Genomic DNA, 19,576 nt, shown 5'->3' with positions numbered 1-19,576 from the left:
CACAGAAGTGAAGTCCTTGGCTTTGCCAGAGCCATCCTGTGTGAAATCATGCAACACTACTGTGTTCATGTCAGGGCTCCTGGTTGTCTGGGAAACATAAAGTGTAGCAGCTAACAGTGGGCCTAACAAAGAGTAAACTATAGCAATCAAAGCCTACTTTACATCTGAATGACAGCATCTGCCAGGATGCATCTTATCTGCACTCTCTTAGTATCTTTAGTAGATTTGCCCTATCTTTTCCGATGCCCCTGAGTAGACAAGCCTTCAGTTCCCCTCAGTATAATATCCTGCTTCCTTACTTCACCTGCATTTTTTGAAGATAAATTCACAAGTCCATGAGGGGAATACAGCATGATGCTAGACACGAGAGATAGGAACATGAAGGAGACATGTTGCAACCCTCCTTAAGTTTCTGCTGACTCAGATGAGCCTGTGAAGAACCGTTTTGACATTCCAGGAAGCAAAAGCTGTTCTTGCTGCTGAATATGTATGAGACTGACAGGGATAGGGAAGGGCTTTGCATGTGTACAGTGTGCTTGAAGGCCATGCTGCAGCAGGAATGCAAGTGGTAGCAGTAATAGGGGCAGGATGAGGCACAGGCCTGGGCCTGGGAGATGCAGATGCAATTCTTGGCTCCAGCTCAGCTACTCCGAGTGACCTTCAGTAGTCTATTCAACCTGTGCCTGAAGGCCCATGAAATGGAGCCACTCTTGTCTGTCTCCCAGGGTCTTGCCTGGATGCTTAAGCCCCTGAAGCAGCACAGACAGCCCCTGGATCTTCCAGGTCCAGCTGTGTCCCTCTACCACTTCCCTGCTGGTCTCATTTGTATAGCACAGGGATGTAGGTTGTAGCCGTGTTGGTTTAAGGACATAAGCAGGCAAGGTTCTTTGGGTAAATCTGATAGGTTTTATTAGACCAACTCAAATAGTTGGAAAAATTCTTCTTAGCAAGCTTTCGGGTGTAAATAAATACAGGTTAAGGAAGCATCTGCAGTTGGTGTGAGGACATGGCTTCAAAAACCTGGTGTGGGGTCAACCCAAGAGGAAGGAGAGGCCTGTCTGAGCTGGGAAGGGAAAGTCATGGGGCCGTTTTCTTTCTGTAGGTGACTTAATTGCTAGAAAGTTTACTCAAAAATCATTCCTGCTGAGGGAGCGGGTGCCCGGTTTCTAGCTGAGACCGTCTAGCACAGGCAGGCACCGCAAGGCCGGGAGCGGCGGCCCCATCGCCCATCCTGCAAATGACCTCAAAGCGCGGCTGGAAAATTTGGGGGAAGGGACAGCGGGGCGGCACCCTCGAGCCTTTGTCCTTGATAGCGATTGAGGGAGGCGGGGGCGGCGGCGCGCGGTCTTCCAATCACAGCGGTGCGAGGCGCGAAGGAAGGCGAGCCCGGCAGGTCCCGCCCCTTCCTCTGCGGGCTCCGCATCTTCCCTCGCGCCCCAAGCTCCGGACGTTGCCGACTCGCCGCCAGCTCCTCGCTGCTGCCTAGCCCGCTCCCGCCTGCGCCTCGGCGTCCGCCCGCAGGTTCGTAGCCCGCCGCAGCGGCTCGGGGTGCCGGGCTCCTGGGCCTTCCCCGCCGCACCTCCTGCGGGCCGTGCCGGATCGCCTCTGCCTCCTGCATTGCTGCCCTGGGGATGGGCGGCGGGGAAGCATCTCCCCACCGGGGACGGGGGCTGATGCGCCAGCATTTGGCGGGGTGGGGAAGGGAAGTCTCTTTCTCTCAGCAGCGGGGAAGCGGGGGAAGCAGCCCGCCCCCGGGGATGGTGGAGGATGCAGTGGGAGGGTTGTATTTTAATAGAGAAGTAAGGCTACACCTCAGGGGATGAACTTTCTAGTCCCCCTCCCTGAACAACGCTTGTGTGAGGCCTGTGTTGTCTTGGGGCTGGCCGCAGTCTCATTGCAGAGCTTAGATGGTGCTTGCACTAGATCAGTGGTTCTCACCCTTTTTTGGAGCAGGGCCCATATTGTAAACATGGATGGCCAGTGCCCACCCAGTGCTCCTCACTCCCAACCCACTGTCCCACAGTGTGTGGGGCAAGGGGGGCCCCAAGCAGCCTCTTGCAGGGAGGTAGTGGGAAAAGTCATAGATTCTCCTTTAAAGGAGAAAACCATCTTTAAAGCTTGTTCGCAATCTACTCATATATTGTTGCAGCCCACTTTTGGGTCATGACCCATGCAAGTTGAGAAAAGTTGCTCTCTATGACCCCTGCAGGTCCCTCCTAGCTCAGTTTCTCACCCTCTCCTCCCATTCCCCCTTTGCACCTGGTCTCCAACAAGAAGACCTGGCTTGAAGGTCACCCTTCCCCCCAACCCCAGTAACCCTCCCTGGCAGCAAGCACTTTGCACAGGGACAGGCCAGGAGGACCTGTGGCCACAGGCATTGTTGCAGCCAGCATGTGACTCTCGGTGATGGGGTGGTGCTGTGCATGCGCAGTGGGCATTTCTTTTTGGCAGTAGGAGGCTGTCACGCCCATCTCCTGCCTAGCAGAGTTGGCGCTGCTGCAGGGCTAAGGCAGAAAGCCCAGTTTTAGGAACCACAGGTAAGGCTTTACAGTCTGTGGGGGGACGTCCAATGTGTAAACCCGGGCTTCTGGGCATAGGCATGAGTAAGCCCCCTGCCCGGTGGAGGAGCAGGTGCATCCTGTGCCCTTGCCATGAGGCCTGGGTATACCAGCGCAGTGACTGAGCTGCATCCTCAATCCCTTCCTGAGGTTCTGGCTGCACTTCTCCCCACGCCTCTTAGCTTATGCGCTCCCCATCTGAGGGCAGCTAAAGTTCTGGCATCTTCTGGTCAACTGCCTCATGGCTGTGGCCAAGCTTGCCATCTGTCAGACCAGGAAGGAGGTCCTGGCCAGCAGGAACCCAAGCAATTGTGAGGTTGTTTTTCTGTCCCTCCCTGTAAAGTTGTTTTCTAGTCCCTTCTCCACTCAAGTCTCCCCTGCAGAGTTTTGCTGGCTCGTGTCCACAAACTTCTTGGTTTCGGAGGAGGAGCGGGTACTGGCTAGTGTGTTTTGCTTTGTGACCCTACTTTGATCCCCTGTTGCTAACCTTTGACCGTTGCGCCCATCCCTGTTTTCTCATGTTGGTCACTGTAATACTTTTAGTGGCTTCCCCAACTAAGGAAGGCTTATAGTTGTCTTAGTGAGACTAGCCTACTGTTCCCTATTACATAACAAATAGACTTGTCCGTTCTCTACAGTAGCAGTAGCTTCATGGTCTGCCCTGTTGCCACTTTCTCAGCTATCTCCTTAATGTATGTAGAAAACACTCCGTAGTTTCCATTCATGCAGGAGAAATGTGGAGCCTGCTTTCAAGAGCCTATATGAAAACCAAGGAACATATATTTCTGTTCTCCTTCCCCCCCCCAATTCCTATTAAGATTAGTTAATTCCAGAATTAAGCTTGCCCATGTAACTTTAATTTGGCTCCCTTGTGCCAGTTTATAAGTTGTCATGTGCATCTTTCAAATTTATTCAACAAATGAAATGGGATGTGGCCATGTCATTTCTGGAAGAAAAATCCTCTCTTGCTTTTTTGCCCCACCTGATAGCCCAGTATGCATTAGGAAATTCTTTCTTGACCAGTGCACTCTGCAAAATCTGTAGACAGAAAAATGAAGTGGCAGTTCCTGATGTAGGTGGATTAGTATTCTGTCCTTGCTGTGCCTGTGATTCATGAGATGTATGTGCTGCTGCAGCACATGTGTTTGAAGGTGGCATTTAGTTTGAGGTTCCTGAAACTTTGTGCAGTTGAAATCTGACTTGCTCCTGTGGGCTGTTACATATTAATACACAGAGATCATTATCCAGGTGCTCTGTCTCTCTGTTAAATCCCCTCTGAAGGGAGTTAATCTCACCTAATATATCTTGGAGAATCAGGGCAGTGTTTGCAAATGGCCGTCTACATGCAGCTCAATTGAATATATGGTGTGCCTAAAGTTAAGTGAGAGGTTGATGCAACATAACTTTGAATGTTTTACTGTTTTGAAAGAAAGAACTCGGTGGGGAAATGGGCTCAGTGGTACGATGGAGTACCATCAGGGTGGAATATCTGAAACGAAGTAAAAGTAACTGCCAAAATTAGCTCAATTACAGTACAGATTATTAGATGCATATTGTTTATAATACTCATTATGGTGCTGACTTGCACTATTTATGTAGGGCAAAGAGGGGCATGGAGATTCACCATAACAACTTAACTAAATTATCATGTTTTTCATGCTTTCCATCTGGGTGGTTTGAAAGAATTTACAATAATAAATATCCTCAACACACCTCAAAAGTAACCTCTACCCTGTCACAGTTCAACAGCTCAAATACAACAGTGACTGCAGAGAGTGAAAACATTCTGGCCAATTGAGATTTTTAAACTTGATTTGAAGGGATTTGGTGGGTAAGCTGTATCTGTTCAGGTAGAAGTAGGCAACACCAACAACAGAGTTAGTTCCAACATATGTGCAGTGCTGCAGGCACTGCTGTATTCAGTAACTTGGAGATTCATATCTGTGTATGACGCTTAAATCTTGAAGGCTACTTTTTAACATTGAGAGAAATGTGATTCAGTTTAATCGTGTTTCTTTTTCTTGCAGAATACAATGGCTACTCTAAAGGAGAAACTAATCACACACATAGCATCGGAAAGCACCATCCCTAACAATAAGGTCACTGTTGTTGGGGTTGGCCAAGTTGGTATGGCTTGTGCTATCAGCATTCTTGGAAAGGTACAGCGTGAAAATGATGCAGTGCTAAAAAAAAAAAAAATAGCAGTCTTAATGTATTGAAAAGTTGGGTTGCCTTTGTTTGAAAATGAGGTGACTATTAAATTAATTACATTAATCAATTATATTCCTTCAGCTTGGCTAGGTGACCCCTCTGTTTCATAAGAGACTAATCTTGCTGAACTTATTTCCAGTTTCTCTCCTCTGGCTCCTACAATGGCCCGTTCAATAAAAAGTTTACTTGTCTTTATCCGGAGGTGAATACTTGACTCCACTGTTCAGGCAGGTAATTAAGGACTTGTGAACAATAGGGGCTGTAGTCCTTGCCTGAATCTTCTGCTACTGATTCTTTCATCAGGCTGTTCCTTTGGGAATAAGTTCAGAATTAACTTCACTGATGGGCTGTCATACTGGGTATACAAGACAGGTCAGAGATCACTGTGAAATGCAGAGTAGAAAACAAAATGATGTATAGTCTTATTTACTACTTTCTTAATTCATGTGAGGCCTGATCTGCAGCCCCCTGAAATTGGTGAAAAGACTCCCTTTTGATTTAAGTAGGTGTTAACATGAGCTTATATTACCTGGTTGTATAGCACTCGTATCTGTCAAAGCCTTGCGTGCAAGTGTTGAAGAAACTAAAAATTCGGAGCCAGACCATTTCATGAACCTGGTTTTATGTTGCCTTTGCTTAACCAGGTATTTTTGAAGCCTCAAGTTTCTGCCTGTTAAAGGACTAGTTTCAAGCAATCTGAGAACCTTAAGATTGACTAGTTTTAGTAAAACGAGCAAAAGTTCATTATTTAAAAAAAAATCAATTAGAGGTGCAGGTTAGATCTCTAAAGGCATTCAGACTCTTAAAGATACAGACAGGTATTTAGTAGGACTTAAACACACAGATATCCAACTCCTACTGATTTCAATTAAAGTAACACTAGGCCCTTACCTTCACCCTTATGCATCTAAATCCCTTTAAAACCTGGTCCAAATGAAACCTATAGACAATCCCCTATATAGAACAGCTTGCAGATTTAGTAGTAAGTGCAGTGACTTTTGTCCTAAACCTCTGCTTAAAGTGACACTACTCAGGTGGCCTTTTAAAGAAGTGTATTCTTTCTGTTCCATTTGTCTTAAAATTATACATTCTCATGTGTGTAGTTTAAAAAAACCCCCAAAACAAAAAAAAAAACCCAAAAAACTTTCCTTCTCTGATATTTGTGAATCTCTTCAGTCTTCGTCAAAGAGCTCTCCTGTGTCTGTTTCTCTCCCAAAGACGTGAGGAAGGGTATTGTGGTACCCAAAATTGTCTATGTCCCTTCCAACTATGACAGTTGGGCCACTAAAATATCGCTCACAAAAATCTTTGCCTTCTGCAAGGAATAACCTTGGTGGACTCTGCAAGGGAAACCCTAGAACTTGCATGGAGAAGTTATAAAACAGAAAATAAACTTTTTTACATGTAAAAGAAATATCTTTAGATAATAAACAGTTCATAATGATACCTGTAAAATTGATACAGTAGGAATCTATTTGATGTGACTGTTAAACCATTATTAAATAGGGACTTAAAATCATAAAAATTTTTGAAGGATATTTGCCTTCAGAACTTCAGGCACATGCGTCCAGTTAAAATCAATGGGTGTTACAAACATAGGACTAGCAAGGGGTCATTGAATTCAGTTCCCCACATTTGTAGGTAATTCTTATGAGGAATCCCTCAAATTCATGTACAACTACAAAGCACTAGCCCTAAAATACCAAGAACATCTGAAAACATGCTACAAAGTTGAGGCCACCATCTTTACCCTGGCACTGCATTGATGAAGGAAAGCAAAACCTCTTGCAGTCTGACCTAGGGAAAAATGTCTTCCTGACTTAATTTTCAGTGATTGGAATGACTTTCAGCAGCACAGCAAGGCCCGATAGCCAGGATCCTTTTCAAAATACCAGCAGGAGCATTAGTGTACCTCAGTCAAAAACCTCCATCCTTAGATATGGACATCATCCCGATGCCTTGGAGAAAGGTAGGAGGGGTGGGAAATAAAACAATAGAATTCACGAGGGGAAAATTACTCCTTGGTAACCTGTGAAGCTTTAGATTAGCATTTGCCTTGCACGCTTCTAGCATTATGTCCCAAGCTGGGGACCAAAAATACCATGATTTGCCAACATTGGTTGTAGAGCCAGTATTTCCCATCCTATCAAACCATGCCTTCCTTCCACAGACCCATCCAGTTCAGTCTTGAAGTGATTCAGGTTCTTAGCCCCTTCCACTTTGCTTGAGAGACCATTCCAAAACTGTATTCCTGATGATTACAAATCTTACCTTAATTTCTGATACAAGCTTCTCTGTAGCCAGCCCACTTTACCTTTTGCTGATGGTATAGTTTAAAAAGGCCACCTCCTAATATTCACCTCTATAACCTGTGGTAGAAATTGGCCCTTAATATTTTCTTTCATGGGGCTTTTATTTTGTCAATTGCACAAATATCATTGCTTCATTGAGATGGATTACCTCTAACATCTCATCTCAGACTTCATATTTTTGCTTTAAGTCTGCTGGCTGCAATTTAACATGTATTTGTACTAAAGTATTTTTGGGTGTTTAGTCATCATGATAATTATGCCTTGCTCTACAGACTCTTAGATTTTGACCCAACAAAATGCTGGCTGGCGTTTCAGTTAGACTTTAGAATGAAACTTGCGCTTACTCAGATTTCCAAAGATCTATTAAAATCAAATGCACTTGCAATTCACATTTTAACTATCAAATTTGCCACAAGCTGTGGCATTACTAAAGTTCAGTTTAATTTTAAAGGTAAAGGATCATGTGGGAACAAAATATTTTGATGGGATGGTTTTAATTTCCCTTTCCATTTATTAAAAAGAAATCATTGAGATTTTTGTACCAGTGTAGAAGTGGTAAGTACTTTTTGTCACAGCTTTAAAATGAGCTAGTTTTAGTAGCTATGTGCACATTTTAAGCTCTGTGTGAGCCTCATCCTGTGGAACTTTATTCATGTGACTGTTGCCAGGGAACCAGATATTTCTCTGGGCAAATATCTTTCAGTATAAATCCCTCCAAGTTATTGGCCCTGGTCCAAATAAATATTCTCTGACTTTAATGAGTATTTGGCTCCTGATTTCACTGATCTGATTAGATGAATAAGGGATGCAACAGCAGGGCCCTGAGACCTTCATGCATTATATATGTTTAAACACTTTCCATTCTCAAAGAACTTTACATATGCTAACAATGCCTACTTGTGACACAGGGAAGTACTGCTAGTTTTATAGCTGAGTAAACAAAGAACAATGCTTGTGCAAGGTTACAACTTTCAAAAGGCATTTAGTAGCATAGATGCCAATCCTCAAAAGAGATTTAAATATTTAGAAGGTTATTTAAAAAAAAAAAAATACTATTTAAAAAAAAAAAGTGCCGGCTTGTGTTCCTATGATTTGTTGACATACATTGATGGCAAGCTATGCAAATGCTATCTCTTAGATAAGCAGATTCAAGACTTAAATGTCATACTTTAGAGAAGGAATGGAAAGTGTTCCTCTGTCCCCTTAAGTAATCTTGGGACATTTGATGAGTAGGAAAATATTGTGTTTATCTCCTACCTTTTCATGTGCAGGCAACAAGTAATTGAATTCAGTTTAACGGTCTGTCTTTGTGTTTGAATATTTCTGGTGGGGGAAAAATTGGGAAATAGACCCACTATTTTTTTTACTCTCTAATTAGACTATTTAGTGAAAACTCAACTGCTTCAAACTTTAGTAAGTCTTTTGATTTAAAAGTTAATTTGAAATGGCTGTTTGCAAGCCAATGTTACATTGTAGATCTGGAGCAAATACATGAAAGGAATGAACTTTCTTGCCTGGATGTTGAGGAAATGTAACTATTGTGACTAGAAAAGAGATGCGAGTTTGTTTTGAGTTAATTAACTACATAGAGAATTGTTTTTATGGTAAACAAGATAGCATGGACCGAGTAAGGAATGGAACATGTGGAATGAATAGCAAACTTTTACTGTTGGTATGTGTCATTGTATTTTGGTTCTAACATGTATTTCCATGGTCAACTTTTGGACAGTATCATATCCCTATTTTTACTTTAGAAATTCAAAAAAAAGGATTTTCCTACTGTGTGACATTTGATATATTGTGTAAGTGGGTGGGATACTTAAACTTGATAATGAGTAGTGGTTCCCTGTATAACTTCAGTTTTTTTTTGTCATTAGAGTCTTTGTGATGAGCTTGCTTTAATTGATGTTTTGGAAGATAAGCTAAAGGGTGAAATGATGGATCTTCAACATGGGAGTTTGTTTCTTCAGACTCATAAGATTGTGGCAGACAAAGGTAAATTCAGATCTTCTTTCTCAAATACAACTATGCTGTGAATATACTTTGTTGTTGAAATCTATGTAGGGCCTCCCACTGTGACACCAAATCAGGGCTTGATGCTTTAAAATTTAAGGGTGAAGTTAGGAATTGAGGGAGTGAATTGGTAACATCGTTAGATGAACCATCAAAGTTTGTCTAGACTGGGAACTGTTTTGGATGTTAAAAGATCTTAATCTCACGGCTCTCATGGTTTTAATTACCCTTAGTTGGTAGGTGACTTCTTTGAGAATAATGAAACTTCAGGATTCACTTTGAGATAAAGAGTGTTATTCCTGTTTTGTACACAAGGAAGCTCAGATGCAGAGCTAAGTCACTCGGCTAACATTACAGATTGAGTCATTGGCAGTGTTAAGAACAACATCCTGAATTCACTTCTGTTCTTACCAGTAAACGCCATTTCCTGAGAAACTGTCAGGCAGGGCAAGATGCCACCTTAGAGACTAAATCAGTCAGCAAGGTACAAACTTCCTTAAGCGACAGTCTACTTTGTCAGATGCCCCTATTGCTATTGAACATGTTCCCTTTTTGACTTCAGTTTTTATGTACCTGTAGAGCTAATGGAACAGTCTATTTACATTTTGCTGTTGACATTAAGTTTATTCATCTGTGTTCTGTTTCAAATATGTATCTTCCCCCCACACACACACTCTTTTTATTCTTTATTTATTTTGTTAGATTATGCTGTCACAGCTAATTCCAAGATTGTGGTGGTGACTGCTGGAGTTCGTCAGCAAGAAGGGGAGAGTCGCCTTAACTTAGTCCAGAGGAACGTGAATGTCTTCAAATTTATTATTCCTCAGATCATGAAGTACAGTCCAGATTGCACCATTCTTGTGGTTTCCAACCCAGGTAAAAAGGCTTATTTTTAAAAAGTAAGCATTTTTTGCTTCTTGAGAACTGGACTTTTATTTGATGAAGCTTCCTTAAAAGAAGTTCAGTCTAACTACCTGAACTGGAAGAATATAAACAGTCATGTGTTTAGAGTACTATGGTGGTTCTAACTAAACTAGTGGTGAAATAAAGTGTGATTTAAATTTACTCTAGTTTAGTGTCACTAAGGACTCTGACCTGTGGTTAAGAACCCTGCCTAACATGGTTTGGAGCTACGTATATGTTGGCTTTAAAAACAGCTACTGGTTCAACCAGTCTGGCTTAGAACCCCATGGGTGTGAAAAACTAAACAATGCATTCTAGTGATTGTCTTTGTTTGTAGCACATGAGCCATTAAGTATACAGGTACAAAGATATGTCTATTAATCGGAGTGAGGAAGCCAGTTTAAGAATGTACAGTACAATTGCTAATAAAAACAATGCTGACATAAATTTTACCTTTTGAGATTTATTTTCAGAAAAATATTTCAGTAATGAGATTTGTTTACTCATAAGCGTTGTTGTTGCTGGCTCACTGGGTGAAACCCAAGTCGTTTAATATAGAACAATGCATCAAATTCTTGTATCAAATTAGATCTCATATCAGTGGACATATCTGCACATGCACAGTAATGTGCATTAAAGCATCACAAAGTCCTCTTTAGCAAATGCACATGAAAATAGGCTGCCTGTGCATTTTTTTTTTTTTTTTTTTCCCTAGTAGTTCAGTGGAGGTACTAGATTCAATGCACATTAATGAACATGTAGACACTCCCAGTGGTGTTGCATTCAAATGTTAATGTTTACAAAAGCAAGAACTGAGAGAATGTTTTCTCCTTATTTATAGTTCCTACTTTTCTGTGGAAAGAGTCGGGGTGCATGGCTCACATAGGTTAATGTGTGAATCTGTGTAGACTCTTTGGTTCTAGCAGGAATCCACTGGTCTTGGGGCTTCTGGGAAGCCCTGGCTGATCAGAACATAAGCCATCACTAATGCATCCCCAGCTTTCAGGAGCTGAATTAACAAATTGGGTAGTTTGTACTGGAAAAAAATAGTCGACCTTTTGACTTGCAGTCGCTTGGGCCTGTAGGTAGTTTTTTTCATTAATATTGCCAACCTTTCATCGTGTCAAAGCACATAAGTTATTGTATGCCATGATAAGGAGGTACATTTAAGCAGGACTATTCCAACAAGAAGTTTTGATGTCTGTGCAAGACTTATTCAGCCACACATTTTTCTAATGCCCAAATCTCTGTCCATTTTAATTCAGTCACATTTTAAGTGATAGTCTCAAGAAAAAGTTAACCACACATGGGCATCTTCCTGAAGGCAGGTATTCCAAAAATTCTACAAGTTAGATGAGCACTCCTGTCCTCTACTTTGTTTAGGATCTGATTCCAGTGACTCCATCTGCACCTTCAGCTCCTTTAGCTTATAAGTGTCTACCCTGCCACATGTACTAAAGCTGCTGTATGATATGCGTGCATTTTGTGGAAGAAATCAGTTTTGGTCACTGCTTTTGTTGTCATTCTTAGTGGATATATTGACATATGTCACATGGAAGCTAAGTGGACTGCCCAAGCACCGTGTGATTGGAAGTGGTTGCAATTTGGATTCAGCCAGATTTCGCTACCTGATATCCGAAAAGCTTGGCATCCACCCCAGCAGCTGCCATGGCTGGATCTTGGGAGAACATGGAGATTCTAGTGGTAAGGAACACTTCTGAAACATGTCCCCTGATTTGTGAAAGTCTGTAGTTGACATTTTCAAGACGGCTAAAGGATTTGGCTACCCGTCCTCCTTTTTAAAATAATGCAGGTTTTATAGTTAAAGCCTTCACTATAATAATGGAGGAAGCATAATGGTCACTGAAATTTTTGTCCTCTTTCTCAATATATTACAGTGGCTGTTTGGAGCGGAGTTAATGTGGCGGGGGTTTCCCTCCAGGAGTTGAATCCTGTTATGGGTACTGACCGTGATAGTGAGAACTGGAAAGAAGTCCACAAGCAGGTGGTTGAAAGGTATAGTGAATTGAGGAGAGAGGTGGAATGTTACCCACTTTTAACAGCATGTGCATCCTCAGGCATACTCTCCCTCTCTTTCTTCCCTTAATTTGTGCTATATCTTGAATACACATTCATTTATGATTTTTATTTGTAAAATTAGGACTGAGCTAAATGCAAAGCAGTACTAGCATATGTATTTGTTTAGCATGCAGCCTCAATGTGAAGTGGTAAGTAGGCACACTCCATTTACAGAGCCACAGTCAGCACATGCTTGTCTCCATGAGTTGTCCATACACGGACGGTTCCCATTGATGGGGAATTACTGGAGGTGGGCAGCATGAACCTATGAACAGAATGCGGGAATTGAAGTTATGAATCATGTTCTGTTCCTGGCTCTGTCATTTCTCAACTTTAGAAAGGAAGTCATTACTCCCTCTCTGTATCACTTAAGGTTATGTTGCCTTGCAGCTGCCTTTTATTTGGAATACATCTTGAAACCACCTAATTGTGTGTTCTGCAACTTTCTCTTAGTGCCTATGAAGTGATCAAACTTAAAGGATACACTAACTGGGCCATTGGCCTTAGTGTTGCTGATCTACTTGAAACCATGATGAAAAACTTGTGCAGGGTTCATCCAGTGTCAACAATGGTAAAGGTAAGGGATAATACTTAGTCAGCTGCCCCAATTTATTTATTGTGGCAGGTTTATGTATGCAAGTCTGCTGGATCTGCCAAATATTTGAGGAAACCTTGTAAAATGATGCTACTCTAAACTTAAACGCCAGCAGGAACATTGTACATGGATGCAGGAACATTGTACGTGGCTCATAGAAATCCAGAAGTTGAATTATCTTGCCTCCCCCAAAGGAATTGTGAAGCGAGTATTTTTCGTGTACCCAATGTGGCGTTCCATTTGGTGTTAAATTCCCCTTTGGTAGGGTGCTGCTGAACACAACGTCCACAACATCCATTGCACGAGTCTTCCTTGTTTGTGACAGTAAAGGGCAGAGAACTTGAACTTCCACCTCTGACCCATAAGATCATTTCTTACTGACTTGTTAGGGAGAGGAGCACAATCAGCATCTCTGGTCACTGGCCTGGCCCTCCTGGGATGGCTGTACACATTTCTAGGCCACTCTGTCACTACAGTGTACCAAAACCTTGAATCTGAGGCTTTTGTAAGCCACTTGCCATGCACATATAAAATGGTTGAGATTTTCAAAGCTAGTCTTGGGGAATGCCAACTATGTTACTATAAGTGCTTGCTGCAGCCTTAAAGGCAGTTGTTACTTTCAGTCACACTGGTATCAGCTCTAAAGTCTGTGAGTTTTTTATATTGGGTTCACAACTGTATTAAGCAGTGATTCTCAAGCAGAGTGATTACAAGATCCTTTCAAGGGTTCTACAGGGTGCCATGCAGTTAGCATGGTTAGGTGTAAAAACATAATTCACAGAATAAACCCAGGGGGTGCATCCCAGTGAGCATGCACATGCATTTCTCTGGGGACAAATAGCAGCATCACATACTTATGCTGCTGCTACTTGTCTCCTGGGAACACCACTGCACACATGCTCTGGCACGTGACAAACTGCCCCCAGTGCAGTAGGGGAGGCTGCTAGTCCTAGCAGCCTTCCAGCGATGCAGCAGTGACGATCTGGGTGTGTGGAGCCTGCCCAGCATCCAGAGTAAAGCTCTGGCTAGCCAGGTTCTAGTTTCGGGTGGCACATGCACTACCATTTTTTTATTTATATTATTTTAAAGCTGGGGGGGGGGTGTTTTTTTTTTTCAATACCAGGGTTTTCCTTTTCATGTGTACCATGTGCATTTTGCAGTGCCTCCAAAAGCATTTGAGGTGCTGCAGAGTACATGTTCACCTGTTCATCTGAATGTGCCCAGAGATTTCAAAGAGGAATTTATACTGTCATAAGTAGCAAAGATCACAACAGGTCAGAAGGAGTTTTGCAACAGAACAATTGTTCTTTAAACAAGTGAAAACTAAGAGCTGGCATATTCTGAGGTGTGCCTTGTGTCTAAAAAGTTGGGAACCACTAGCATAAAGAAACAATCTCATGCTTCTTCCAGTTTCATCTCTTTCCTATTTGTTTGTGGCAGGGCATGTACGGCATTGAGAATGAAGTCTTCTTGAGCCTCCCTTGTGTGTTAAGTGCCTCTGGACTCGCAAGTGTGATCAACCAAAAGCTGAAGGATGATGAGGTGGCTCAACTGAGGCGCAGTGCAGATACGCTGTGGAGCATCCAGAAAGATCTCAAAGATCTGTAACCTGAATGCTAACTTCCAGCAATAGAAAAAGTGTATTTTGTGTGAGCATTTGGGCCCTCTAGTTATCCATCTCTGTGGCTAATGTTTTATTGCTCTACCTAAAATGAAATGAGCTTTTGTCCACAGCAACTAACCCTATGCTTATTTGTAATGCTCAGAACTTATGAACAAATAAAATTTCAGGTGTGCTTCACTTGCCTTAAGAGTTCTTCCTCCCCCCTTTCCATCTGTCTACAGTCTCCAGTGTTTATTTATCATGTAGTACACATAATATTTTTTTAGATACTTTGTAGAAACTATTTTCTTATCTAGTACTAAGAGATTCCATTCCATTAATACAGAAAAATTTGGTTAACATGCACAGTTATCCAGGGTCTTCCATCCAAGCACTGAATAAGGGGAAGTCATTCCCCCACATCCTTTTTAACAAGGGAACTTCTCTATCTGTCACTTGAATAGAAAAATCTAGACCTCATTTTAGTTTTCTTTTTGAAGTCGAGATCAGTTCCCAAAAGGGACACTGAGCTCAGCTTATTTTTTAGCCAAAATGTTAAGATCTTGCAGACCACTTGGTTATAAAAAAAAAAAAAAAAAAAACTTGTTTCTAATTAGAAAGCTAGGGATTGCTGGCTTTTTAATGGTAAATCTTAAAGTAAAATCACGTAATTCTGATTACTAATCTTGCTTTTTTTTTTTTTTTTTCCCCCCTTAAATCCTAGTTCTATTTTTGTGAGCTTTTTAGTGATCTCTATCTTTTGAGAGCACCTAAAACTAGAACATAGTGTTTTATCCTCTGTGAAAAACCCTTTAAAAAACAATATTCATACGTTGTAAAGCAGGGACTGCCAACCAGGGGTATGTGTATCATCCAGGCATGGGCAACTGATGCGTCCTGATCTTGTGGGGGCACCAGCGGCTGATTGCTGACTCGGGGGAGGAGGGGGCAACCCAGGGTCCTGGCCATTGCTGGCTTGGGGCAGGGGGTGGTAAAGGCCTATCTCGGGAGGTATGTAACCTCCCACCCCATGCCTTCCCTATGTGTTGCCTATGCCCCCAGGGGTACTTAGGTCTTCGAAGGTATACGTGGGCAGGCAGGGATGGAGTATGGTCTGAGGCACAGTGACAGTGTCTCCCTCAGTATATTTGCTGGGTGCACTGGGCGCTGCTGGCCCCACAGCACATCACAGTGCCTCCCTGACCCCACCCCAGCTTGCTCCTGATTTGGTCGCTGCTCTGCCAATAGCTGGTAGCAGTAGCAGCCACCACATGTGAATTCTCCCCCACCATTCACCCCCCAAATATATATGTATATGTAGAGAGGTACAGGAGCTGAAAGTGAGTCGGAAGAGGTACTCTTGTTAAAAAAAGATTGAAAACCCCTGATTTAGAGGACTACTCAATAGAAATAACAACTCGGGTACTTTGGCCTGTGAATGGACAGTGGGAAACAACACCTCCCAGAGGACAATCTCTTGAAAAACTACCTCGGAGAATGTGAGTCATTAGCACAGGGCTGTTTGGTGCCTTGGTTTTGCTTGTGCTATTTTCTCCTTTCCCACAGTAGGGACTGAATAAAACAAAACATCTTTTCCAGATCAGTATTTTGTGAATGTTTTGGACACTTGATCATGCTTCAATGTGTCTTGTAGGTTTAGACCTGCGAGAGGTTCAGCTCTACTTTTCAGAAACCATAAAGGTGCAAACTAGCCCCTGTTCTGTAATTAAGGAAAATGGCTCATAATTATTTTTTTCTATATGATGAGAAATAAATTCAGCTAGAATGTATCTTTCAAACAACCTGCCCTTTCTACCATTGCTCATAAAAATAAACAACTAAAAATCATGTGAGCTTATCCATAAAGCAAAAGCAAATTTAGTTTGCTAGCATTTGCTTCTGTACACCTCAGACAATTGAAACAGAAGAATTTATTCTGTACATGCACATGTGCTTTGCAAAGCGGAGTGTGTGGCTTTGTTAAACTGTAGCAGGCTACTGGCTCATCAAGCTCTTAGGGTTGTGTTTCTAGTGGTTGTTGCTACCTGACAATTCATGGGAAAACACTGCCTCTCTCCCTCAGAGCAGGTGGCCCACTCCAAAATGTCATATATGGATTGGGTTTTTGGTTGCAGCTGTGCTGGTCTAAGGACATAGGCAGGCAAGGTTCTTTGAGTAGATGTGATAGGAAGGAAGCGGGGTTGGTTGCAAAGAACACTGCAGAAAATCATCTTCTGCCCAGACACAAATGTCAGACTTTCTAGTGCTATGTAACTTGGCTTGAGAAAGGCCCAAAGCACAAAGTTCAGAGCTAAAGTTTAAGGGGATTTTGATTTCTGTATAATCTCTGCTCATTTACGCATGGCTGCCACAAAAATTAATGCTCGTGTTACTGTTTCCTGTCTTGCTTCAACTGTGATAGTACTTTGTGAGCACTGAGTGTTTCACTGTGCTTTAAAGGCTGAGGTTTTCTGCAGTGGGCTTGGTGTACAGTAGTAATTAAAATCCATTATGTGCTCCTTCAGGCAGGCGGTTTTACAGAGGGAGCAACTATGGAAAGAACAGGGATCCTACTGAGTTTGAGGGGCAGAATTCAGATCCCAAGCAGGCTTTCAAATGGAGTTCAGTGTTCAGGTTTGGGGTTTGGTCTGGCATCTTAGCATAATAATAGGCCATTTTGGTAGTTTTGAATTCAGACCCTGATGTTCGTTTTTTTTTTTTTTTTTTGTTAAGGAGCACAAATTTGCATCTATTTAGAACTTTTTTTTAAGCACCCAGATCTCATCACTTGGATAAGAGCCAAACTCATTTGCAAATGAGAAAAAAAAGCAAGGTTGAAAAAAGAATTGTGGAGGCTGCTTTCAAAAAGCACAACAGCAGAGTGTCTAAATGGAAGACTTTTGCTTTGATGGATTATTTTTGCCTCCCTTTGTCATCCCATTTCAGCTTTGAATACCCCAGCCAGTTCAAGCAACAAGAATTTATTCTTTGCAATGGCCTATATAATAGTGAGAAATAGGGCTATGGGGAGCTGCTTTTATCACGTTTTGGGATATGTTGGTGGTTTCCAATGTCTAAAAAGCAGTCAGCTGGAATGTAGGATGGCTTGAGTTATCTGCTCTTTGTAGATATTATTAGCAATCTTATTCTGTGCAAATTTGACTAGCTAACTATGAGCTGAATCTTACTTTCTCAGGTGTTTACTACTAGCTAATTATGCACTGCACCTTCCCTGCTATGCTGTCATTTGTATTGTTTTCTGTTGTACTTAGATTTTCAAATGAATGTAGATATCTCATTCTCCTGATTTCAGTGAGAGTTAGATGCTTCAGTACATTTAAATACTTGGCCCTAAGTCAATTGTCCTAGGTCCTAGGAACATAGAACACATAAGACAATATGCTCATTGCTCTCTAGGTCAACAGTGTGAATCCACCTCCACTTAGGCCAAAAGTAGTTATCTGGCCACATAAAATAATTTCATGGCCTTTGGCATGTGAACAAAGGACATGTGAACAAAGGAAACAACACAAAAGCTATTATTAAAATTGGCCCCAAGGGGCATCATTGTTGATGATACCAGTTGAGTGATTAAAGGCAGAGTAGTGTGTGGGGAATAAACTAACTTCTCATCTCTGCAGTCAGGGCTGAATCATATTAGTGGAGTAGTTGGGGAAGCTAGGGCAATTACAGGTAGTGCTGTTTTTAGTGGCTAGAGAGACAACTTCATTGTGCAAAAATGCTTTTCATTAGCATTAAACTCATCTTTGCCCTCTAAAAACAAAACAAAACCGTATTCCACAATTTTGATGGCCTCATTACTCTGCTGACAACCTTGAAATTCAGTATAAAAAAGGAAGTAATTGGTTCATTAGCACACACCTGAGGAAGCTTGTGCTTATATATAGCAAGAGCTTTCCTGGGCTGAATCTTACTTTCTCAGGTGTATACTACTGAATCATCAGATGTGTGTGTACGTACACACACACACTCACTCACTCACTCACTCACTCACTCTCTCTGGTTAGTTTATAAGGTGCAAATCTACCCTGCCTTCTAATTGGTTCAATAGTTCAATGAAACAACATATAGCCAATCAGACATAAAACTAACTGCTCAGGGGGGGTAAAATATAACATTAGTTTATGAGGACTTTGGGGAGAGATTCCCATGAAGTAGCTTTAGATAAAGGTTGCATTGCATGAACATAGCAAAAATGTTGCTGCTTTTTTGTGAAATGTACTCTCATTTTCCCATGATCTTGGTTCCTTTTTTCAAATGCAAGCTATAAACTTCCTGAGATGATACTTCATCATGGAATCATTGTACCTGTGCCTAGGAGTGGTTGCTATCAGTGGGAGTTGGGGGCAATCTGCACCCAGAAGGAAGGCAGTTTGCATGGAAATCACTATCGGAAAAAACGGTCCTCAAGACCATCCCCTGCTACCAATGCTAGATTGTTTCTTCTAATATATTATTTTTTCCTTTGTCTAGTTCAGCTTTAAAAGACATTCAATAGGGCCTTCATTGCTTTGTTCTTTTTTTTAAACCTGTTAATTTGTATTTGGCTATCACACGTTTTAGTGCAATGGAGAAAAGACAGGGCTCCACATTCAGAAAACATAAAAGCAACTTCTTCATTCAGCATATTGAATATATGTAAACTTGGTAGCTTTCTGTGGCCATGTCTACATGTGCACTTTAATGTTTTTAAATATTTTATAGGGCTGTGTGAAGCTTCGGAAGATGATTCAATTCGGAGGAGATTTGGCCTGATTCGGTGGCAGAATCTCCAAATCCAAATCAAATCAGGACTAATTTAAACGTCCAAATTGATTCAAAGCTCTCCGAATCCTTGGCAAAGATTCGGAGAGCTTTGATGATTCAGACAGACCCTGGTGGCTGCAGCAGGGAGCTGCAGCCACTCCAAGCTGGTAAGTCAAAGAATCATAGAATCATAGAAGTAGGGTCGGAAGGTTCCTTGTAGATCTTCAAGTCTGACCCCACGCCTGGGCGGGAGAAAAGACTGGACTCAAATGAGTCCAGCCAGGTAGTCATCAATCCTCTTTTTAAAGATCCCCAGGGTAGGAGCCAGCATTTCCCTAGGAAGTTGGTTCCAGCTCCCAGCCGCCCTAACTGTGAAGTAGTTCTTGTGGATGTCTAATTTAAATCTACTCTCTAATAATTTGTGTCCATTGTTCCTTGTCATGCCCTAAACCCTTCTGGTCCCCCCTAGTGAGTTTATAGACAGTCACCAGGTCCCCCCTCAGCCTTCTCTTGTGAAGGCTGAACAGGTTTAGGT

General features: G+C 42.1%; 1 protein-coding gene across 1 annotated transcript; it reads left to right on the top strand.

The window, feature by feature from the left end:
* The first annotated feature begins 1,416 nt into the window (after positions 1 to 1,416).
* On the top strand, positions 1,417 to 14,301 carry LDHB (lactate dehydrogenase B). The gene is made up of 8 exons (XM_019544410.1): positions 1,417 to 1,521; positions 4,586 to 4,717; positions 8,959 to 9,076; positions 9,797 to 9,970; positions 11,528 to 11,701; positions 11,896 to 12,013; positions 12,530 to 12,653; positions 14,112 to 14,301. The coding sequence occupies exons 2-8, from the start codon at positions 4,592 to 4,594 to the stop codon at positions 14,277 to 14,279; spliced, it is 1,002 nt and encodes a 333-aa protein (XP_019399955.1). The 5' UTR covers positions 1,417 to 1,521; positions 4,586 to 4,591; the 3' UTR covers positions 14,280 to 14,301.
* Positions 14,302 to 19,576: the final 5,275 nt, after the last annotated feature.

The sequence above is a fragment of the Crocodylus porosus genome, unplaced genomic scaffold (genome assembly GCF_001723895.1).
Source record: "Crocodylus porosus isolate Cpor-Errol unplaced genomic scaffold, CroPor_comp1, whole genome shotgun sequence".
Taxonomy (NCBI): Eukaryota; Metazoa; Chordata; order Crocodylia; family Crocodylidae; genus Crocodylus; species Crocodylus porosus.
Note: the sequence above shows the minus strand (reverse complement) of the source record. Positions and strands in the feature narration are given on the sequence as shown.